Below are 25,145 nucleotides of genomic sequence, written 5' to 3'. Positions count from 1 at the left end.
AGTCGTACACAAACATACAAAGCTCAGGGCCTCGTTTCTTGTACGTGGATAACTTGAGTTAGCTGGTTACGTTTGTTAACAATTTGAAGTAAGCGTGGGATTTTATGCTCCTCGAAGCAAGCTTAAAATTTAGTCTATGTTGTTACCAGGGCAGCAGATCCTACATACAGTATATACTATATACATATACTGTGTATATATATATATATATATATATATATATGTATATATATAAAGAGAGAGAGAGAACCAATCCAAATTAATTTGGTTTAATATCAACTAGACTGAAACACTGAAACAGATAAAATGAACTAAAATAGTCTGAAGTGTCTGACTGTTTATAGAACCAGATAACCGAGAGTTTGATCATTTCACTTTGACACACTCATTAAACTAACACATTTCAAATGTATTGGCATCATGAGCACAAATTGCATACATTCAAATTGATTCAGTCATTTTCCTAAAATACTGTATATTTAATTTAGATTAGAATTACTTAATTCAATTTTGTGGGAATGTATCATACAATTGAAATACATAAACCTTCTAAACAGACCAAAATATTTTTTCAGTTTAGGTAATGACAATGGGCTATAGATGCAATTGGAAATAGCCTACTTATTTATTATTAGCCTATATATTTCATCTGCTATTTTCTGCCACAATTCCTCTCTGATTTCAGAGGCTTTGGGAGTGTTTGATTTTAGAGGCTTTAGCAGTGTTTCATTTCATAGTTAAGATATGTTTTAAGATATGTTTTTAGATAAAACGTGCTGTGTCTTTAAAGTATAACTTTGGCGATTTTGGACCTAATATATAATTTGTCTCTTACCTGTAGTACTTGGACCCGCAGAGAATACTGGCTCAAGCGTCAGCTGTCAGTTGAAACAGCGAGCTCTGTTGCTAGGCCGACTCCACAATGAGTCCAAATGGAGTTTGTCAAAATATCTCCAAAAAAGCCATAGCCTCCACAGGGGAGATTAGAGTAAATGGAAAAGTTGCAAAGCACATAAATTAAAATTTGCTCTGATTTCATTACACAATTCTATTCTATTCTATTCTAAGTATTTTTCTCTCCCACAGCACAGATTGCTGTGGGGTTGCTAGCTGTTGCTAGCCTCTTGCTGCTAACAATGAGCCCAAACAGGGTTTGTCAAAATATCTCCAAAAAAGCCAGTCTGTGAAAACAATATGATGACCAACCAATGTATTTATATCCACAGCCTGGAAAGCAGCAGTACCGCACCATTTCCACTCCGGATAGTCTTCTACCAAACTCTAGCTGGCTCCATGTGCAACTGTTTTTTTTTTTAGATATTTTGATGAATCCCGTTTGGACCTTTGGACTCATTGTTAGCAGCAAGAGGCCTAGCAATAGAGCTCACTGTTTCAACAGACAGCTGACTCGAGAGCCATATTGTCTGCAGGTCCAGATACTACAGATTGATATTAGCTTAGATTAATTAAGCAACATAGGAGGAACAGGGCTGTGGACTCACCACAGGAAAAAACAATTATATGTCGAGGCCACAAGTTACTACATCAAGGGTACGAGATGCTATTACGTGCACACTAGATAGTCCTTGTGCCTTTATTTTGATTGATTTGAATGCAGGAGATGCATGTCGTTCCCTCACTTTGGTGACTGTGTGTCGTAATTTTCATTATTTTGTACGTATAATTTCATAATTTGTGCAAACACATTGAACATGGGCCCACAGTTTGATAAATGTGCATAACGTTTTTGAAAGCCTGTGCACAATTTTGCTTATTCTGAGAATTGCACACAACACACAATAGCATGACTGGAACCCCAGGAAAACCCTGCCTATAACCAACCAAGCCATATGAGCTGAAAAAGGATATCCAAGTTCCTCCCGGTATAAACATGGATGTTCCCATTTTGGATAGTAGACAGCCAGCATTGAAGTCATTGCCAGTATAGACAAATAACAACTGTCTTTGTCCTGAATGCTCGTTTTGTGTTTATAAGCCTGTCATCTTGCTCAGAACTGTACAGAGTGCAGTCCAACCACAGATACTGAACCAATTTGAAATTTCAGTTCTGTTGGCAATTGATTTGTGAATTGATCCATCACGAATCCACACATCGGACTCTGTAGGAAATGAATGGACTTCCGGTGACTTGTTGATCATGTTGCTCACAAATTAATACCTTGTTAGCATGAAATGCATTGTCCCCTACTGACAAGCTTTGACCACCTAGGACTGACATGAACACAGGAAGTACCTATATTTTTTGATTGAATGTATTTTGTATGCTATGTGGTGTTTATACAATGTATGGCATCTGAGATATTTATAATCATGGTCCTTTAACCTAAAATCCACAAAGAAAATAAGCTCTAAAGTTTTTTTTAAGTATTAAGCCACTCGAGCTGCTTTTCAGTGATTTAAAAAAAGTAAAGAGGTGCTGTTCCGTCATAACCATCTTGGCTGTACTGATATCACTGTAAAGCTTGAGTGGCTCATTGCTTTAATAAAATGGCAGTAACACACCATTGTAATAGGAAAACAAATGTTGAATCTTATTTTTAACCATTGATAATGCAATGATTATAATACGTAGATGTGACTCAGCCAATCAGAAATGAGGACTCAAACTATCTGTTTTATGTGCCATCCTTTATGATTATGCAATTTGTGCATGAAAATGTCTTCTTACTGCAGTGTTCTATTGTATTTTTTGAATGATTATTAACATAAATCAATAAACTTAATGACTTGTTGGTGCCTTTGATATAGTATAGTAGCATCTTCTCAATATATCAAAGGCACCAACAAGTCATTAAGTTTATTGATTTATGTTAATAAATCAATAAACTTAATGACTTGTTGGTGCCTTTGATATATTGAGAAGATGCTACTATACTATATTAATATTTAAATGAACTGTTATGAGGTCACAGAGATGTGTTCATATATGCAATAATATTTAAATGAACTTATGAGTTCACATGTTTGCGTTTATCAGGTAGGCCTATTTTACAACTGCTTTGAACTTTACTCAGTCAATCAAAACTGAGGACAGAGACTAGGTGTTTTATAATGGGCTGTTTTGGATAGCTGTCCTATCCCTGGTTACGCAAATAGGCCCAATCACTGGCCCCAATCAGTGGCGTCCTGCCTATAGACCCTGGGGGTGCACATGCACCCCCAAAGCTGCAGGGAAATTTTTTATTTTTCCCTCTGAGATGGACCTTTTGAAAATATTTTTTAGGCCACGGATGAATTACAACTTAATTACAAATTAATTCATCCCTCAAGCAAAGTCTTCAGAATTGCGGACTTGCTTAAAGTCTTTTTTTCATTTTCATTCACCCACTGCTTGTAATGCATTAGTACTTTAGTTATTAAAATCGCTAGGCAAAGGTGATAAATATTGTAATACATTCTTTTTTATCCAAGTTTATAACTTTGTACGTGATGCTAGATACAACTGTGCTGGATTATGACTAGCTATCAACAATAATCTATGTAGATCTCTGCAAGACTTGCTGTTACTTGTTACTTGCTGTTACCATATATGGTTCAACGTCTAAATGCCGGCAAAGACACCTATGCCATAGGTGTCTTTGTCCGCTAAAGACAGTAATAAACTAGGATGCTGTTGGGGGCCGATAGCAAGGGTATATCCCCGAAATTCCCCAATCCTCGAAGGCCCCATTAAGTCAAATGTAATAAAAAGCCATTCAATTCATTCCCCAATAATAAAGGGTATGTACCTTAACTATTTTTTTAACGCTCAATAATAAATTTAACTACTAATTAAATATAGCCGCTAGCGGCAATGGCTGGGTTCATGCCAGTACAGCAGCCAGAGCTGAAGCGTGGAAGTTTGTATTAAGATTACTGTCAGTTTTGTCATATTAGGCTGTTGAGCCATCAGGCCCCAAGCTATCAAGTTCTGATACTGAACAATGTAATAGCAAGTTAAAAGGTGTCAATATCCAACTTCTTATTGGCTTTACTGTGTTTGGCTGTACACTCAAAATGCTGCTGTTGGGCAAAATCTGGTTGGATCTGTATGGAAATTGGTGTGCATGTTCCACATAAAGGTTGGAACATGATTGCCAAGTTTCATAGTGATTGGTGAAATTCTGTTTGAGTTATAAGCCAAAATGTCATGGGCCACGCCCACTTTCACTAACGACAACAACTACAAGGACAGCAGTGAACCAGGGGCGGAAATTACGGGGGGGACAGGGGGGTCCGGACCCCCCCTTCCTGGGACTAACAGAGAGTTGTCCCCCTCAATATATCATTGTAAACATAACTATATAATTTTAAATAATATAATAATATGCATTGAAAGCACTTGTGCTAATTATAGACGCAAAACAATGCGTTTTTAAGTTTCGAAAGATTGCGTCCCCCCTCATACGCCTCACAGTGGTTTGGTCCACTGCCTACCTGCCTCCCCGAACCCCCACACACACACATGAACCCCCCCCACACACACACACATTAGCCCTCGGTACGAGTGTCTGTGGAGGATCTCTGGAAGTGTGTCAGTGGTGGCAGACCTCCAGTAAGAAGCTACTTTGCAAAGGTTAACTTAAAACAAAGGATGTGTCAGACATTTTTCTTTACTTCTACCACTCAGTAGAATAAAACACATTCACAACTGTAACCAGACTACATTTTGTTCGCTCCATTACCTCGCGGTTGAATCTTGTGCGTCAGCGTGTTGGTACGGAGCAGCCGCGTCTCCTAATGCATGTACGTCTATGGAGGCAGGAGGTCTGTCCACAATTAAAATCCTCATAACTCACTGAATTTTCGACCGATTTTCAAGCGGTTTGGTTTGTTACAAATGCCAGACATGTATTTATGATACAGGATACTTGGTTAAATTAAAATGCGGGTTTTCATACCAAAATACTTTATCTTTTGTAGATGGTAACAGTAATATTTCTATAATATAATATTTAAGATTAACTTACCCTATGTAATTAGGTTCTAAGTATATTATTTTTTTCTTACTGCATGTAAAATGGCTGCCACTATGTTATTTTGTTCATAATTTTGGAAATAAATGAAGACTTAATTAATAAAAAAGACATAATTACAACAAACATTATGTTAAAATATAAGTAAGTTTCTGGCAGGCTTCATAGCGTTCTGGACTTTTACACACTGACAGCAAAACATTAGAGATCTGCTTTTTCGGGAAAACTAAATCTAATTAGGCATATATTAGCTTTAGTTCAGTTAATGGGTGTTGCATCTCACCTACTACTGTAAATAACCTGCATGCTGTGTGTGTGTGTGTGGGGTGTGTGTGTGTGCGTGTGTGTGTGTGTGTGTGTGTGTGTGTGTGTGTGTCTATTTGTCAGCCAGTCAGTTAAAATGGCAGAGAAAAGAAAAACAGACATCCGATCATTTTTCAGTGCACCGAAACGCCAAGTAGAAAGACCCCAGTAATATCAAAGGCAATTTGATAAAATCTTCATAAGAAAGGAATGAAGTGCTTATGGAAATGTTTCATAATGGACCTCTATATACATTTAATACAACAGTACTTTTAGAGGCACCTTTGGTGTCCCCTTCAGGAATTGCTCTTGAGAAATGTTTCTGTTTATTGTCCCCCCCAACAGTGAAATGAAATATCCGCCCTTGCAGTGAACAAATGAAGCTTTGGTGGCTATTGGAGCACAATGTAAGTAGCCTACAACTGTTTCCACAGGGTTTTCTCCTCCTGTAGAGCAGGAGAGCTGCTGGCCGGCGCGGAGAAATGCGCTTCCATGTGTGAACAACCCAACTGCGACTCGCGCGTGAAATCGCGGTCCTTGGCCGCTACGCGTCCTGTGTGAACCAAGCGTGACGCTCCGTTCGCGAGAGGTGGAGGCATAGCTCACTCACCTCTCTCTCTCTCTCTCTCTCTCTCTCTCTCTCGCGCACTCACCTCTCTCTCTCTCTTTCTCTCTCTCTCACTCTCTCGCGCACTCACCTCTCTCTCTCTCTCTCTCTCTCTCTCTCTCACTCTCTCTCGCGCACTCACCTCTCTCTCTCTCTCTCTCTCTCTCTCGCTCACTCACCTCTCTCGCACTCACCTCTCTCGCTCACTCACCGCTCTCTCTCTCTCTCTCTCTCTCTCTCTCTCTCTCTCTCTCTCTCTCTCTCTCTCTCCTGTATAACTGTAAAAATTATAAAAAAAAAAGGGAAATACGGGAGATTTACGGGGAAAATTACCAAACGGGAGTACGGCGGGAGAGGGGGTAAAAATACAGGAGAAACCCGGGAAAAATGGGAGAGTTGACAGGTCTGCCTCCAACACCCTTGAACTATTTGCTCATTAATATGCTTGCTTGGGTTCTTGCTGTGTTTATCCGGTTAGATCTGTTCAGTCTATGGAAGTAGAAAGGACAGTCTGTTCTACAAGGAGTAAGGTAGGCCAACAGTAAAAATCTGCTTAAAGGTTGTAGTTGGTTAATTTGTAGATTTCTCATTTAGCATTTCTCCAGTTCTTTGGGTACAAAGGCTAAAGGTATGCATTTTGCAGCAAAAGCAACTTTCATCTGAACTGTGGAACCTGTGTAAAGGGATGTTTCATTAGTTTCGCCCTCTGTGATTTTTCCTTTCTTTCTCGGTTTGTAAGGGAATCCAATGCAAAAATGTAAAGACTGAACCCAAGTGGGTGTTGGTTTGTACATTGCAATCCTGGTTGATCTATCCTAACTTGTGTACTATTAGAGCTGAGGCACAGAATCATTCACATGGGAACGCCTATATACCTTTTAGATGTGTGATAGACCTACCACTCATCCACAAATGTACAAAAGTAGTTACCTCACACTTTACACACAACAAAAATCACTGTAACATAACCATCAGATAATATGGATATGTTGTCTTGCCCCAGATGTTTCATCTCCTTGTGTAGTTTGGTGAAAATCAAGGGATCTCAGTTTGCTGAAAGGTTCAATTCCAATGTAAGTTAATGTACTTTTCCCCTCAATCTTCCTTTCTACTGCTTTTTCTTAATCTACTGGATGGAGAGTGAATTGAACCCAAGTCATAAAATGATTGCTCTTATGCCTTATCATTTAGGGTACACAGACATGTTCATGTCCAGAAGTAGTGGCAGTCCGCCTGTCTTTGGGTCTACATGTAGGGCTATCCCTGCTGGTCTGGGTTTCAGTCCCACCAGAACTTTCTCTGATGTTTTCCCCTACTCTGTACCCCTCTCAGCTTTCCTATGGTCTCAAGAATTTAAATAACTAAGGGGAGTGGACCGGCCACTCTAAAAGCAAAATACTGTCATGAACCCAATATAAAGAGAAACCAGCAAGACTAGAGCAAAGGTGTGTATCATGACTTTCCCCAGTCTTTCACCAGTCACAGAGAGGAATTAAGAAAAGCAAAACACAAAGATGGAAATACAAATGGGATTTACAAGTGAAGTTTCAGAAAGGTCACAGTGGCTCAGTGGTCTAAGAACCTAGCTTAAAGTACAGGCCACAGGAGTGAAGGTCATGGGTTCAAGTCCTGCTCATGATGTTTGTTGTATGTCATCCCCATTTTTCCTGTGCCACTCCAGTGAATGCTGCCCAGTAAAGTAACACTAGGTTTTGCGCAAATTCTAAGCAAACTTTTGAAAAGTCGACAATCTTAAAATGCGAATCTGGTGCGTTTCCAGTAACGGCTTTTAACCAAATAAATTGGTTTGCGTGTGTGTGTGGTGAGACAAGATCACAATGAGCTTAGAGTTACTTGCCATAGGAGAAGTAATAACTATTCTGTCATGTAATCTGCTGGTAGCTGTATTTCTTTCTTTCCGGCGGCGACACCTAAATATTATGGGCAATATTTTGGGAGAAATGTCATTCAACGACGGTCGCCATATCTGGGAAAAGAGACGCACAAAACAATTCTGGAAGGTCACCATGCAAAGGCATTTTACGGAGAGCCTTTGGGTGCAACACTTTAGGATCCAGAACAACATTTGATCTGCTGTGCAGGATTATCGGGCCGTTTGTTGGGCTGGTCGGGCCACTGGTTCTGCCAGAGGAATGCATCGCGACAGCACTATACAAGCTGCCAGCTGTGCAGAATACAGGGTTAAGGTAACTATGTCATTCGCAAAATACGTTTCCAACGCTGTTTTTCAAATAACCTCTATCAACAGACCAACAAATCCACTTCAACGAACGTAAAAACTTTTTTTCAAAATTTGGTGTTTCCATTCAGCTTATTCCCATTCAAAACTTCAATTTTCGCATAAAATGGCTTCATGGAAACGCAACTAATGTCTTAAATATGTTCTTCAAAAAAAATTAAGGTCATAGACCAAATTTTGCTCAATGAGGTAGTCAGACAGTGTATATATAGGCCTACTTATTTGTAAAGTCATGATGTTTAGATTGTTTGGATTTCTTTTATTGCTAATAAACATGAATCCATTTTTACAATCCGTCAATTACAATCCTAGAATTTTGTTTTGAACTGCAATACAAAACCTAAATATACTTGTGGACCTCTTTCCCTTTAAATAGCGTGTACAGAAAATACAGTACCGTTAGGTTATATACTTTTTGGCCACTGAACATGACAAGCATCCACGGGAAACATGTTTGTACAGCAAGCCTGCCCGTGTCTTTCTGCACAGATGACACCTGGCGGCTGAAATATGATACTACAACAGGGGGCAGCGCTGTAATGTGAGGCAGGTATAGAGAGAGTTGCAATAGTCTTGACGATTAAAAGCATGAATTACCTAAATCAGCGTGAGATAAAAATGACTTGATTTTTGATATATTCCTCAGTTGAAGGAAGCAGGACTGCACAACTCTCTTTTCTTTTCCTAAGTTTCTGGCCACTGGCTTTATATTAGATGAGTCCCCTAGATCACGTAGAATATGATTTATTGAGATGGGCCGCCCGAGTAAGACTATTTCAATTTTGCTTTCATTCAACTGAAGAAAGTTTTGGGACATCCAGCACTTAATGTCCTTGAGACAGTTTCTGAGAGTGTTAATGCAATTGGGATCATTATATATATTTATATAACTGTGTGTCGTCAGTATAGCAGTGAAAGGAAACATTATGCTTATGAATTATATGACCAAGTGGAAGCATGTAGAGTTAGAAGAGGATGGGGCCAAGAAATGAGCCCTGTGGGACCCCACAGGTGATGTCTGCTATGGTTGATGATGAACTACAGCAACACACAGACCTACATTTAAAAAAAAAAATCCATTACCAGTCCATGTTTGTTTGTTTGTTTGTTTTTTAAAATTTTATTGTCTGTCCATGTGCGTTCCGACAATAATTGTCCTGGGCCGTTTTGTCTGCTCTGGTCAAGGCGATGAATAATGTCCAGCTTATAATGTGGATTGCCTTAGCCTTAATGTCCTCATTATCCTCTTCTTTGAATCCATGTATCTTTAAATTCCACTTACAGCTGTGGCGTTGAGCTTTGGTTAAGCTGTCTTTCAGGTCAAGATTATTTTTCTGCACTGAATTTCACTTTCCATATTATCGATTTTTGCATGGTGGGATTTAAGCTCAAACGTGAGATGTTGCACAGTCCCTGAGAGAGGTTTTTGAGAGCCTTGGAAGTGGCATCAGTTACCTTGGCAATGTCGACAACTTTCTTGTGAGTTGCCAGCTACTAGGATGTGAGATTCTGGATGGCCACTATGATCTCATTACACACATTAAATCTCATCTTCTTTTACTCGGGGTTTGGGGTTCACCGATTTGGGATCGCTCGCACCCCCGTCTAGATTATCCTCGGGCACCGTACTGTTAGCCACAGCACCCTCCTCCTGGTTGTGCTTAGTTTTACCCATTTGAGTGACAGACCTTGGTCAACCGTTGTGATCACACCACCGATTGCTAACTTGGGTTAAGCATGTGAATTAAGGTGAAGATCCCAAATACCCCAATATGTTGGAACAGCATTCAAAAGTTCCCACTTACAGTGACGCCATTTTGGCCTCCCTGAGTGCGTTCTCGTGAATTCTCATATCCTCCATGCTGTGTTCGACGTAATAATATCAAGTACGATTCCAAAACAAAAGAACACAGGGACACAGGGCGGATAAAGATCCTGGAAGTTTACTTGCCAGCTGAGGTTGGCCGATGAAAAAGAATGGGAAGCCCCAAGATTCACTGTGAGAATGATAGCTATAATCTATAGTACAGAGTCAGTTGAAACAGCTGGGAAAATGAACAGTAGTGTGTCTTCATTGATTGCATGTGCAACGTCAACCACACAGCCCATCTCAAACTGTGACAATGCTTCTCTGTGCTCAATTTCTTAAGAAGATCGTTCTCTTCAAGACAACTTGAGAAGCTTGAGAAGAACTTTCTCCACAAGGACATAAGTATTGACTTGGCATTATTGTATCTGATATTTAGCTGTTGTATTTTGAGTAAGAGGTACAACTCTCGCTTCTTCCTGACCGGAAACTCTTGCTCTCTTGCCATTACATTGCTATTGCTATCGTTGTTGCTCTCTCAACCTACAAGTAAAACCAATGGCTGGATGAAACAAGTCCAGGCAAGGTCTCCGGAGGTTGTCAAAAGTCATTTTGGGAAACATAGGATATTACAAACTTAAACCTGCAATAAGCGATTTCAGACCCTGTAACCAATCCTGAAGCTAACGTGTGCTACGTGGAGATTTCCGTGAGACGTAATGATATAAACAAACAGCCACACACGCGGGCCAGCTGTGTTGTTGTTTTCACCTCTTTCCTAAAGCTTGTTGTCAAAGTCGGCCGAGTAATGGCGAATCGATGAAGCAAGCGAGTAAATGTTTTCAACTAGTAAACGTGCTACCTACCTCTTCACTCGTCATTGTGGGACATGTAACTTTCAGCGGGAGAAAAATCTGACAAAGCGAGACTGGTAATATTTCTCCGTAGATACGTTTATTTTAGCCATTAGCCTTTATGCACGGTTTGTCCTTAAGGGTTTCCGTCGCAGTAGCTTTGCTGTGTGTGTTTACAAAATGTGTTGCGGTTGGTGTTACCCTCTAGTGGTCAGAAAAAAATCGCTTAGTGGAGCTTTAAGTAGTAGAGGCAGTTTAAGTTAAAGTGGATACAACAAAAAGGTAAATTGCAACACTTAATCATAAAATAACTCCCAGAATGCAAACACTGATTTATTTCCTTTTTAAGTTGCCAGATTTTTAAATGGGGTTTAATGTGACATTCTCCATATAAGAGAACAGTAGGTATCAGGGCTACAGAATACATTTTGTTTTCCCTAAATGGAGTGAATGTGCTACTGCCAGCCTAATACTGTTAAGGGGGTTGTTTTCGTGGACCCAAATGCAGACACGGACAATAGGTAGGAGAAAAAGGAAAAAGGTTTATTGGAGGTTGGAATTGGGTGTAGTGGGATGAAGGCAGCCGGTCGGAGTAGAGGAGATGATCCGGACTGGGCTGGCTGACGAGCAGACGAGCTGGCGGGTTAGCAGGCGAGCGAACAGGCGGGCTGGAGCTCGGGTAGATGTGTGGCGAGCAGGCGGACAGGCAGGAAAGCTGAGAGACTGGCAGGTGTGGCGTGGGCAGGCGGAGAGACTCACAGGGAAATCCTGGACACAGGAGAGATACGATCAACACGTACAGAACTAGGTACACAAGAATAGTCCAGACATGAAAACGCAGCGCGACAGAGAGTGTGTCTACCACGGAGTTGGTGGAACAATCTGGCAAAGAATGGATGGTACGCCGGGATAGATATACTGGAGGTGATGAGTGATGAGGTTCAGGTGTGCAGGTAATTCTGGAGCCCAGGAGCTGGGAGGGAGAGGGAGCCACGCCCACGCCACACATTCCCACAGACACAGACAGACCAGGGAGGCGGAGACACACGGGGGGCAGGGAACAAAGAGAAACACAAGGAAAACTAGAGTCACGGCAAGAGCCGTGACAAATACTATATACGTTGTAAAAAAAAATATATAGTAAAAGGCGCTTGCTCTTATCTGTCCATTATTTTATTCTGTAATATACGGTATGTCTCTATACTATTCACTAATCAACCATCTAATCAAACTGTATCCCATGCAAATCTTTCATTTTCAATACTCCACAGACCATCATCAACTATGTCTGGGACTGTCACTCCAATTCTCTCTGTTTTCCCCACACGGGATCTTGTGGATAACAAGTTCAAGGTGATGGTGGAGAATCTGCCTCCAGGACTTCCGGTAACACTGCACTCCCTTCACCAGTCTGAGGACAAGGATTACTGGGAGGCCTATGGCCAGTATGTCAGTGATGATAGAGGCACAGTGACTGGTAGGTTCCTCTTCAACAAATTAAGTTTTTGAGTCTAATTGAAATCTTTGCTTGTGGATTTTTTTCCCTCAGGACACATTGCTCAATCCCAAATTGCTTGAGTGATGGCTTCAAACAAAAATCCTTAGTTGATTTGATGGCTGTGGTTAAAGGACATGCTTGCAGGATTTAGGTACATTTAAAACTGCAGTAGGCAATTTATGGATTAGCATTTATTTAGAAGTAATACAAATAAATTATTGCGTTTGGTGGTCAAAGGTGAGTAGGATAATATGTCAGAATATCAGAAACAGCAGTATCCCCATTCCTCTGCTGTTCTCGTTTCATAATGAAATGTGTGGGAATCCATCCGACCGATGAGAAATTTGAGGCAATCACTCCTCCTGTCACTCACTGGGAGGCGTGTCATTCCTGGTGTTGGTTTGAATTTCCGGAGATTTGATCTCTCTCCTCCCAAATTTACCTACAGCAGCTTTAAATTAATCTCTGGTGTGTGAAGCCATCTTGAAAATCAAGCATACAATCCATAGTCTGCTTTTGTCTTTTGTAGTTTTACTTGTTAACCAAACTACAACTGTTGTCATAAGTCAACATTTTATTGCTTTTGTAGTTTCTGAGGATACGAGTATTGGAGGAACGTACACAGGAAAAGAACCCATGGGTTTGCTGTGGAGTATGCGCCCTGTCCCAGGCAGCCGGACAGGCCTCAGGTGACGCATTAACAGTTCCCCCTAACGCTGCAAATACGCAGGAAGATTTTTAAATGCATCGCATCACACACATAACGACATATTTCACAGATTTTTGTCTGTCATAAATAAGCTCACACTAGATGATCAGGCAAGGGTCTGCAAGGCTTTCATTCCCAGAAAACACTGCAGCAGGTGATTTAACTAACTGATTTATCTAACACAATTTCAGCCAGTGAGGGAGGAACTAACCAGTGACATCAACTGCTGTAGTGTTTGGTTGGAATGAAAACCGACTTTTCCACAACATTGTAATCTGGACTGTCGTCAGTCGAAGGTTGCATACTACGATGGTTAAAAAGAACCTCCTTGCTCTGCCTTTTTGCCTCTCAGGATGAGGAAGATGGATATCCGCATCCCCATGGTGGTGTTAATCTCTGTGTACAGAGGACATGTTGTTGAGGGCTTCAGGGAGCAGCTTCCCATGGCCTCAGTCCTCACAGAGAGATGGTACATGGCACCAGGCGTCCAGAGGATAGACATCAGAGAGGGAGGAGTCAGAGGGACCCTCTTTATACCCCCAGGTACGCCCGCATCATCCAAAACACCACCAAAAGACACCACTCTCTTTCACCCCTTCGCTTCATTTCAGAGAGCTCTACAGGATTCCCACTTGGTACACCAGCAAATCATCAAAAGGACCTTAGTTTTTCAGATACACTCAACCACGGTGGAATAAAGCACAACCATCCATTTCCTAAAGGGGACACTTCAATGATTTTGGGAAATTATGTTCAGGCTTCGTGCTTTGTTCTATGCTGGGTAAAAAATTTGTAGAATTTTGAGAGGTGTATTTCAGATGGGGAAAGTCAGGGAATTTGATAAATTCTCCAGGGGAAGTCAGGGAACATCAGCAAATTTTGCAAATCTGTCACTTTACAGGAATTTACCAGAATGTTTTTTCCAGCTTGTTTCACATATTCATTGCATTAGCTGGTTTTCAGCCAAACTGGAGTGAAACAAGACTGTTCATTCCTTTAGATAAACAACATTCACAGTCCAGAGAGGAAAAACATTTTTAGGTCTTGGAAGCGCTCTGACTTAGTTATTGAAAGTTGTGGATCAGCGTTGGAATTTTACGTCAGGATCATGGTAGGAACCCTCGTTTTATTTGTATGATATGATCCGTTTTTCCAGAGTAAGTTTACAGTGTCCTCTTCCACCTTGTCTCAGGTCCGGGACCCTTCCCTGGGCTGTTGGATTTGTGGGGAGGGGGTGGAGGGCTGGTGGAGTATCGTGCTGCCTTGCTGGCATCCCATGGTTATGTTTCTATGGCGCTGGAGTATCTGTTCACCAGTGCAGATGGGATAGCTGAGGTGGGACAGCTGAGATATTTTGAGGTGTGTTGCTTTTTAGGGGCCGGCCAGCTCTGCTGCCGGTCCCTCTTGTATTTATATGTATTATTATTACTATTCTATCTTTCTTACTAAAACTGCTTTCCCATGCATGAACATGCACAAAACTTGGCACACAGCTCCAGTCCCATGCCAAACGACAATCATTAAAGTATGAGGAAATAGTCCAGATGGTGCCGCTATAGCAGTGGTCTTAAGATTAAAACTTATAACAAATCATATAAAATCAACAATACATGCTACAGCTCTGTAATTTTCGGAGGTTATCGGCCCAAGTTTGTACACTGGTACCTATATTTAATTATGAAGTCCACCACTCTGTTTTTATAAAACTGTCTAACTAGTCCCACATACTTTGCACAAATTACATGAAAATTGCTATAGAGCATCCTTAGACATGCACAAATAAAACTGTTGTGGGGATTTTAATTTGATAAAAAATTGAGCCCACAGCGCATCAAAATGTCTGTAAATGGTACTGTATACAGGCATGTTAATTGCAGCTTACTTGATGTCCAATCTTCATGGAAAAAGTATTAAATATTTTCCTTTCTTAATAGATGAAATTTACAAAATTTCAGAATTCTATCTCAAAAACCAATTTTTTTTTTAATTCCTTGAATTCTGCCTTTATGTAAACCATTGTAGTCAATGGAAAAAAGAGTATCTTTAAACATCAGTTTTTCACTTATGGAGCATTCAATCCTTATAATATAATAAATCACACACATCTCTGTTGTCTAGATAAAGTATGATTGATAGCATATATCTCTAGAAGCTCCTGAACACATCGTCAGTGATCTTTCAATGTTAGACACCCTCGCCCAGGCAACCCAGCCATGGTTGATCAGACCACGGCTTGTGTTCAGGTGGCATTTGCTCCTCCACATGGACCTCCTCTCCTGATCCAGAGCCATCTCAAGGCTTTCTCTGCTGCCTCTGTGATGTTTTTGATGGCTCTTCTCCTCCCCTCTCCTGTGATGCCCAGTTCACTCAAGGCTTTGTGATTGCCCTGCAAAAACTCTACAGTCAGCCTCAATGGGCATGCACCTCGCCTACCAGCCCTGCTTATGGCAGTCGATGACAAAATTTTCATATTTGGCCCTCTTCCTCTCTCGTGAGCTTCCAGACGGTCCTCCCACAGCACTGTCAGCTCCAAAAGGATGATGCTCTTAGTTGCCTCTGAGACCAGGAGAATGTCTGGCCTCAGGGTAGTGGTGGCAATGTGACATTGAAACTTCAGCTGCTTCTCCAGGTCCACAGAGAGCTGCCAGTCCTGAGTAGTTGCCAGGATTCCTGACAGCTTCCTGGCTGTTGCTCGTGGCTGCTCTCCAGCCTTCATGAAGGTGATCGTGTGAGTGGTGGGGCGTGCTCGTCTGCAGCTGTTGATTCCCATGCTGATGGCTTCCACGATGGATTTCAGCACCTGTCCTGGGCCAGTACACCTGTCCAGCTTCTGACAGGCGACCTGGGCTGATGTTGTGTCCTTCAGGCTGCTGTTGAACACCTTGCCAAGGCTCTTCACTGGCTTTTTGGAGACAGTTGGGGTTGTTGTACCTTCAATGCTGAAGCGGAACCTGTCTACGTCTTTGCCCTTCTTCAGCACCTGTGATCTTGATTTTGCTGGCTTGAAGCTCATCCTTGCCCATCAGATCAGCTTCTCCAGCACGTGCAGGATCCACCTGCTTCCTGGCCCTGACTCGGAAGACTTGCATTGCATTGTATTGTATGGTATTGCAGGTCTACGTCCGTGATTTAGAGTAGGCTTGTCTCCTTTGGCCAAATGGAAATAGCTGCTTCACAAGAGAAATGTTACTGTAACTAAGAGATTCACTGAAAAAAAAAAATTTTTACATGCATAGATTATCAACTACGATGCAAGTTTCACACTCTTCACCAGTTCACTTTGCCATTTCCTGGTTGTACAGACAAGGCGCCGGTGCTGCAGCCTCGAAAGTGATTGGCTCTCAAGACATGACCACCACACTCATTTGCATGAAGTTAACTTGAGCTCAACTTTTGTCCCGCCCTTTTCACCGTACCATGAGCTTGGTCTGCGCCGCAAGCTATCGCAGCAAATTACTCACTTCTCATAAAAAATTAATGACGGCGGAATTGGTCACCAGCCAATTCGTGTTCAGTGGGCCATCGCTGTCACGCATTTTGTTGTGTGATCTAGAGACATGTTTTCAAAGGTATTTCAAGGTTTTAATGATAACCTTTATTTTATTACTTCTTTCTCCAAATGCTTCTTTTTCTTTAGTTTTTCTTTTTCCTCTTACGCTACACCTTTTTTTTGAGTTAGTACTATGTAGTCATGAAATACAACAATGGTCATACTTTCAACATTTGAGCTCAAATGTTTCAGTGCCATATTTATCTCACTAAATCTGGCTCAGTTTGCCCTCTAGTGGTTAAAATGAACAGCTGGTGTTCAGTTGGAGATGCAGCTGTGTACAAGGACAATGGTCCTAAGATAAGTCATATGGTAAAAAATGTTCCCACCCCCAGCATAAAAGTAGATTTGAGACATCCCATCCCGTTCCTCTTCACACCAATCTGGACCAACCACAGACCCACCTTCTCTCACTCGCTCTTCACGCCATGTGTCTGCGTGTCTTGCATTTTTATAAATCGCGCAGTAGGGGGAGAGAAGCTCAAACTGGGTGCAGAATTACTCTAAGTTTGATCCACATGCATGTTTACTCTTATTAATACGAGGTTAATATAATATGACAAACATGTTGGACATCATGTCCCTAAACATTTATTTCCTTGGTGTCCTTTGTCTTAAATCTTTCAGTTTTTAAGACCTTTTTAATGCTACCTATGGAGAGTCATTTATAGTTTTAAGACTCAAATGCAATTCCAGGTAGAAAAAAGGTCTTTAAAAAGTTTTATATTTGGCTTTATGAAACCTGCAGATCCCTTGATGTGAAGTTTTGTTTCCTTCCCTGTCATATCACCATTATCTACCTCCCTACAGAAAGCATTTACTATTATCCAGGAGCATCCTCTAGTGATCAGTGACAGAGTTGGGATTTGTGGTCTTTCCCTCGGCACAGCAGTGACCCTCACTATGGCAGCTTACAGCAACTTAATCAGTGTAAGTAACAGAAAACATCCTGGAGATGTTCTTTTGTTTGACCTTGTATCAGTAGTTCTCAAACATGTACCACGGAAGGCCGAGAGTCTGCAGGCTTTCAATTGAACCAAACATTACAGCAGCTGATCCCACTGAACTGATTCACACACCTTCAACCACAGTCAGTGAAATCAGTGGCTCTAGTGTTTGGTTGGGATGAAAACCTGTAGACTCTCTTGGGCCTTGATGGCACATGGTGGAGAACCAGTGTCTTATAGTGTATCAATGTGTGTTGTTCCAGCCTCGTTGCTGTGTTTGTATCAGTGGCAGCCACGTCGTTCCAGCTGGCAAATCCATCTTTCATTCGTTTCATAAGCTGATGAAGTAGGTGTCAATACATACAATAACATATAATACACAGCGTTTTACAGTAGGAGTAACAGGAACAAACGCTTGTCTTGTCAGGAATGTTCACAAGGTACGTGTGGATGAGCAGAACCGTATGATATGGCGTGACTTGATTCTACCGATCCCCTCTGACTCCAGCGGGAAAGTGGATGTAAGTACATGTACTCTTATCTATGACTAGCTTGGTTGGTATTCACCTAGCCAATAACAACCGTGCAGTCATCAACGATACTCTTGTCTCTTTTTTTTCTCCACGGTCGGTAAGGAGCCACTATATCTTCTTATGTGCAAAACGGCACACCCCCTGCCTTTGTCAATATTTACAAGGGAGTTCTTCTGTCTTGTTGATAGTTTTCCCAAGTCATTTGACCCTTACTTACATACTGTATATATATTACAAGCCTTGAAATTTCACTAGTTAGAGAAAAGCCTACCCCCGCTGCCCCAGAGCAGAAGTATGTCCAACACATCACAGAGGATTACATTGTCAAATTAAAAGTCCCCTGAAATACTACATGGTCGTTCAATGGCAAGGTCATTATAATGTGAAAATGCCCTCTGAGTGCCATTCTAGTTTGAATTTTGATAGGTCCGCTTGATATTAGTCAGTGTGAAACAAACTGGACCAACACAATGTAACAACCTAGCGAACTAGCGGTTCGGACTTTAAAGGGAGTATTACCGTGTGAAAATGCCCTAAGATCCTTTGAAAAGACTGCTGTCATTGCTGCAAGATGCAGCATCATCACCAGCAAGTCAGACAAGCAAGGAAGAGGGTTTATTATCCTAGAATCTCAGACCAGATCAGAGGGCGCTCAAATTAGACAGGGGCTTTAGGGTGTAAGGGTGCCAACTTTAGTGGATTACAGCTGAAGCAGGACCTTTGTAACATATCATCCCCTATCTAATAAAACTATCTAATAAAAATGCAGAAATGACAAAATAATCATCTTAAAAAAATATATGGTTAATGCTCTGCTAGGTGGGGAGGATAAAGTGTCCACTGCTATTGGTCTGTGGTGATGATGATCAGAACTGGGCCACAGTGGAGTCTGCTGAGGATGTGAGTGTACACACACACACACACACACAACACACACACACACACACACGCACACACACACACACACACCTGATTCGGAGAGGATAGATGCAGCAAAGAGAGCTCGAACTCACAAATTTGAGAAAAATTCACTTTTAGGCCCGGATGTTAACATGTCGCAATTCCAGGCGCAGCACAAAAGCAATTGTGGCTGAAATTGGTACTGATAGCGCAAGGTATTTAGTAAAGTAGGGCGCGCAAATGAGCGGAGGCACACATAATTAATTAGAATTGCGACTGTGCAAATATAAAGGCCACAATAGCCCATTTACGGCAACGATAATGATGGGCAAAAGAAGTGCACATTTTTATCCAGTGGAGCTGGAAGTGTTGATGGCAGAGAAAACCCCAAAGACATGCAAAGAAGAGATGTTTTTCCCGGCGCGTGAAAAGTCACTCTGGAAGGACATAACAAATAAAGTGAATGCAGTTGGACACCAGAAGCGCGATTTGTAACTTTAAACTGTATAAATAAATTTAGCAGAGGTAAAAAGCGCTGGTATGATATGGGGAGGTGAACCAACACGCTTGCCACAAATAAAGCCTCTGCATGATGGCAGCCCCTCTGAAGAAGAGCCTTAACTCCCTTGGAGGAGGAGCAAGTGCAGGAGACCCTGACTGAGATGCAGGTGCCAGGTGTGGAAGGGATGGAGACCTTGGAAGGTACGGTTAAATATAGCTGGAGAAGCCGCACACACACCTCTCCACTGTTGGGCCAGGCCATGTGGTTAAACAAAGGAAAGGCCTACATGTAAAATTAAAAGCATAAATCAACAGCCTAGCAAGGGAATCAGAAGCCTGAACTCTAGCCCACCCGCTGGGCTGGGACCTTAAACAAAGGAAAACAGCGCCAAAATTCCAACAGGCCCTGAAGTTCACACCTAGGTGCGAACTGGCTGAAACCCAACCTCCGGTCTCTCATTGTCCCCATGACATCACCAAGAGTATAAATTCCAGAGCTACCTTTCTGCTGGGCCCCTTCTTGTGACTGCGTTGCTAACAAGGTGGTTCTTGAAACGTTCGAACTGTTGTTTTGTTTAGCCAAGGCGCAGTCTTCAACTCGCGGGACGAGCCCAGACTGTTTAGTGTTAGCTGTAACACTGTTGGATCCAGAAGGATTAGACTAGTCGTCTGTGTATCCGACATTCTAATTCCTTACAGGCACTGCCGTGTGTAGCAGACCTGCAGAAGTGGACTGGAAGAGAATACAGCTAAGGACACTCCTTCCCTCCAAGAAGACGACGTAAGGATACGTTTCTTCAATCAAGTCGACTCCTGGCTGACATCTTTCGCTGCCTACGAGGAAAGCCAGCTGGCTGTTGTTCCGTGCACGGAGAGATAACGGTTCCGCTGACCCGCCTGGGAGAACCCACCAGATCGATAAGAAGGACTGAAACACACATCCATCACTCGAGAGTGATCCCAAGAGGCTTTGGTTCTGGGCAGAGACTAGAATAGGTGTGTTAAATAAGCTTGACTGATCAGGAGCTATAATTGTGCTTATTGGGAAGCGCATCGGACCGCCGCGTCCATATTTTGCTGTGTGAAGATACCTCAATCATTATGCTTGCTGCGTGAAATTAGACCAAAGTGCAAAAAAACGGCACACCCAGATCAACCCATGATTTCAAGCGCAGATTCCCTGTGCGCTGTCTTAGTAGATCAGATAACAAGGTTTTAGTGCCCGCAATGCGATTTCTACTGGCACAAACCTTCAGTAGATCCGGGCCTTAGATGCTATCTTCTACAAATGTTGCAGTTTCTTGGTGAGCTGTTTTTCAGGTGAGAGATTGGCATAGTCGCACAGACCTACAGTATATTCTGATAGGTCTACAGTTCTTTCATTTTCATGTTTATTTAAACTACAAAATTGTTCCTAGATAACACTCTAACAGAGATCACTTGTCAATCAGTGTGGCCAGTACTGATTTCCTGTTGATGAAGTTTCTGTAGGTTGTGCTCTTTTCGTTGTCTGTTCAGCCACGGTGTCTATCGCTGCTCATGCTATCTACCCACAAACCACTGTTGCTGTTGCTTGAAAAAGGATTTTCCCTTGGAAAGAGCTACCAGACACTGTTTATAGAACAGCAAATGTAAAAGCTTTCATGAACTGTCCATAGGTTGAATCACTAGCTGCGGTTAAATTAACCATATTTTTTCATTCTGAATGAAATCATTCCGAATGAAGATTTCCCCTCAAGTGTTTATATGAGCGCAAAATAAAAGGATTGCATGGTGTGCGTTTACATGCTCCACAGTATGTAATCAGAATAAAAGTGTCTGACATGCGCAAAATACCGAATCCAGCACTCTAGCATGGGCTTACGTTTTTAAAAGATGGACCTGCGTCAGGTACTTGGCACCATTATTGCTTTACTGCTGTTCTTTCTGATGAAGCACCAGTTTTATCATAACATACGACTCCAAAAGTGTCAACAACAGACGTTTGTTTTGCACCCACAATGACTGGGTAATTGAGTCAGCACTTGATATTAAAACGGGCTGCGCCGCCTACATCAAGCCTGAGCGCCCCAGCGTTAATAACAAACACGGTCATTCAAATTCAAGTTACTTTTGAAAAAAGTAAACGTCATTGACGTCAAATGGGCGAGCATGCGAGCTTGTGCGCATAAAGAGTATAGATAAAGAGTATAGATATTCCAACCAAAGAAAATTATCAGAATGAGCGTTTACATGGCGAACTTTTATCCATCGAACGGATTATGAAAGGGTTATACCATCCCTCTAAAATGGAATGAAATTTCATTCAGAATGGGCCAGTTTATTCTGATTGAGGTTTTTATATGGGGCATTTTAATTCTGATTGGGCTAATATTCTTATTATTAGTGGAATAAAACACTCTATGTAAATGCAGCTACTGTTGTGTTATATCAATCGCTGGTGGAGATTAGCAAAAGGACCATTTATTTAAAGGGAAAACTCAAATTTACAGACACCCTGGTTTTGCAATTGTTCACAATAATTTTTTGCATATCACTTCATTGGTCAGATGTAGAATAAAAGCATCCAATCTGAGCAATGTTTTCTTCCATTTGTGAGTGCGAGCTCCCAGTGTATCAAGTCTTCATTGGGTTTTTGGGCCTGTGCACCTCTGGTTTTGCAGGTCCAGCCAGTGTTGCTGCCAGTTTGTGCTGTTTCGATTCAGAGGCATTCTTCATTTTGGTGTAATGAGTTGTGATGGTTGAGTAAGACTGACCTGAGACTGACCTCTGACCTTTGACCCTCAGATAGCCAAGATGATGCGTGCAGCGGGCAATGAGCACCTGCTTACCACAGTCACTTACCACGATGCTGGACATCTCATTGAGCCGCCCTACACACCCCTCAGCAAAGCCAGTACTTTAAGACTGGCTCACACACGACAGAAAAGTAAATGGAACACACAAACATTCTCTCACAGATATATTAATATCCCCGAAATGTCACCAAAATCGGTCAGTAGCATCTATGGTCCTACGCTCTTTAAATTTTGTTTATAAATTGTTGACATCTACTGTAGTTAAAGTTGTGAAGGAGGCGTGGCCAAAGTCATTCAAATATTGACCAATAGGGGGTGCCACAAAGGCCAGAAAACTGTATCTCCTAATCCAATAGGTTCGGTACACATGCTCTAGGACCATGTCCTAGTCGAAATCTGAAGTTTGGTTGTCATAAGTGAAAGTGGGCATGGCCTATGACATTTTGGCTTTTAACTCAAACAGAATTTCACCAATCGCTATGAAACTTGGCAATCATGTTCCAACCTTTATGTGGAACATGCACACCAATTTCCACACAGATCCAACCAGATTTTGCTCAACAGCAGCACTTTGAGTGTACAGCTAAACACAGTAAAGCGAAGTTGGATATTGACACCTTTTAACTTTTACATTCTTTACATGCTATTACATTCTTCTATATCAGAACTAGATAGTTTGGGGCCTGATGGCTCAACAGCCTAATATGACAAAACTGACAGTAATCTTAATGCAAACTTCCACGTTTCAGCTCTGGCTGCTGTACTGGCATGAACCCAGCCATCATCGCTAGCGGCTATACCCTTGCTGTCGGCCCCCGACAGCATCCTAGTTATTTTGTGGGGTGGGTCACCTGGTTAAGGTTGTCTGATTGTGAAAGACTTTCTGTGCATGAGTGTCCTTGTCCTTCTATCACTGTGAGGACCAAATACCTTGCATACAGTCCTAAGAAGCACTAAGTTACCTGGCTTGATTTGCATGATGAGTGACTCGTATGCACGTGCACGTATGCATTATGGTTAGACAGATATTGGCTGTCAATGTCAAGCTCTTCCACCTCTGATATGATGGAGGTTCCTACATTACTACTGTTAAAAATTCTTTGCACAGTTTATTAATTTGACAAAAGTTTTTATTAATTCTTCATTTAAAGGCAGTAATTTGTTCCAGAGTTTCCCTACCTACCATTACCTATCAAGAGCTGCCAACCCTAAAAGAATTTCATTAGTCTGGATTTCAGGGGAGAGTTTTAGTGTCACATGATGGTCTAAATGCTGTTTCAGAGGCTTCCACCCTGACAAGAAAAAAATTGGGTGAAACACTGAAAAAAAAAACTGATCACATTTAAAGATATTGAGTATTGGCACAAAATATTGACTATTGGCAGTTGTTACAAAACTAGAAGGCACTCAGAGAGCACAAATCCCCGCTAATGCTGAACAATTTTCCAACTTACTCTTACACCTGAACATCATTCCTATCACGTACATTTTAAGTTAAATTGATTTCTTACATACATATCGTACGAAATCCTTCAAACTGGGGACGTTTTATTGGTCGTAACGGAGAAAGAGCCATGTTGGGGATGGGCTTATATTTGAGATTAGGGTTAGGTATTAATTGGTTATGGAATGACTGTGTATAATGGAATGTCCTTTCAAATATAGCTCTGTGTGTGTGTGTGTGTGTGTGTGTGTGTGTGTGTGTGTGTGTTTTGCAGTGCTGGTGCTGTGGGGAGGAGAGACCAAACCACATGCAGACGCTCAGGAAGACTCTTGGGAGAAGATCTTGGCTTTTCTACGGCAGCATCTGTACCCCTGTCCCAGCAGCGCCCCCCAGGCCAAGCTATGAAGTCGTACACAAACATACAAAGCCCAGGGCCTCGTTTCTTGTACGTGGATAACTTGTTCTCTGTTCCTTGAAGCAAGCTTAAAGCTGCACTAAGTGATTTTTCGACCACTAGAGGGTGACAGAACCGGCAACACATTTCTCAATAAACCACAGCAAAACTACTGGACTACGGAGGCCCCTAAGGACAAACCGTGCATAAAAGCTAATAGCTAAGCTAAACGCACCTATGGAGAAATGTCACCGGTTACCAGTCTCGCTTTGTCAGATTTTTCTCCCACTGAAGGTTACATGTCCCACAATGACAAGTGAAGAGGTAGGTAGTAAGTTTACTAGTTTAACAAATTTACTCGTTTGCTTCATCGATTCCGCCATTACGAGAATTTTTTTCAGGAATGGGAGAGGGAGAGCGCCACTTTTAAAAAGCGAGGGAGGAGACAAGCTAGTTTTAAAAAAATGAAAAGCTACTGAATGGGTCGGGAGGAGCTTCGAGTCGGTCCCGGTTTGACAACAAGCTTTAGAAAAGAGGTAAAAACAACAACACAGCTGGCCCACGTGTGTGGATATTGGTTTATATCATTATGTCTCAAGGAAATCTCCATATAGCACACTTCACTTTCAGGAATGGTTATAGGGTCTGAAATCGCTTATTGCAGGTTTAAAATTGAGTCTAACTTGTGTATATACAATATATACTGTATGTAGAGAGAAAGAACCAATCCAAATTAGTTTGGTTCAATATCAGCTAGGCTGAAACACTGAAACAGATAAAATCAAGTGTCAGATGTCAGATAAAATCAGATAACCTAGAGTTTGATCATTTCACTTTGACACACTCATTAAACTAAATTAAATTAACACATTTGAAATGTATTGGCATCATGAGCACAAATTGCATACATTCAAATTGATTCAATCAATTTACTTTAGTTCTATTTGAGTCATTTTCATAAAATGTATTTAATTTAGGTTAGAATTACTTAATTACATTTAGTGGGGATTTCTCATACAATTGAAATACATAAACCTTGCAAACAGACCAAAATTATTTTTTTG

General features: G+C 41.5%; 1 protein-coding gene across 2 annotated transcripts; it reads left to right on the top strand.

The window, feature by feature from the left end:
• Window positions 1-12,068: 12,068 nt before the first annotated feature.
• LOC139913399 (peroxisomal succinyl-coenzyme A thioesterase-like) lies at window positions 12,069-24,092 on the top strand. Of its 2 annotated transcripts, none has more exons than XM_078282051.1 (10): window positions 12,069-12,284; window positions 12,895-12,994; window positions 13,367-13,497; window positions 14,207-14,373; window positions 17,375-17,494; window positions 17,775-17,857; window positions 17,939-18,032; window positions 18,864-18,944; window positions 22,233-22,374; window positions 23,962-24,092. In XM_078282051.1, the coding sequence occupies exons 1-10, from the start codon at window positions 12,092-12,094 to the stop codon at window positions 24,090-24,092; spliced, it is 1,242 nt and encodes a 413-aa protein (XP_078138177.1). In that variant the 5' UTR covers window positions 12,069-12,091. The 2 variants fall into 2 exon arrangements, with proteins under 2 accessions (XP_078138177.1, XP_071757501.1); XM_071901400.2 differs by having other exon boundaries at window positions 12,081-12,284; window positions 13,367-13,557.
• The last annotated feature ends 1,053 nt before the right edge of the window (window positions 24,093-25,145 follow it).

This window comes from Centroberyx gerrardi, chromosome 24, assembly GCF_048128805.1.
Source record: "Centroberyx gerrardi isolate f3 chromosome 24, fCenGer3.hap1.cur.20231027, whole genome shotgun sequence".
NCBI lineage: Eukaryota > Metazoa > Chordata > Actinopteri > Beryciformes > Berycidae > Centroberyx > Centroberyx gerrardi.
The sequence above is the reverse complement of the archived record's forward strand: the minus strand, read 5'-3'. Positions and strand labels throughout refer to the sequence as shown.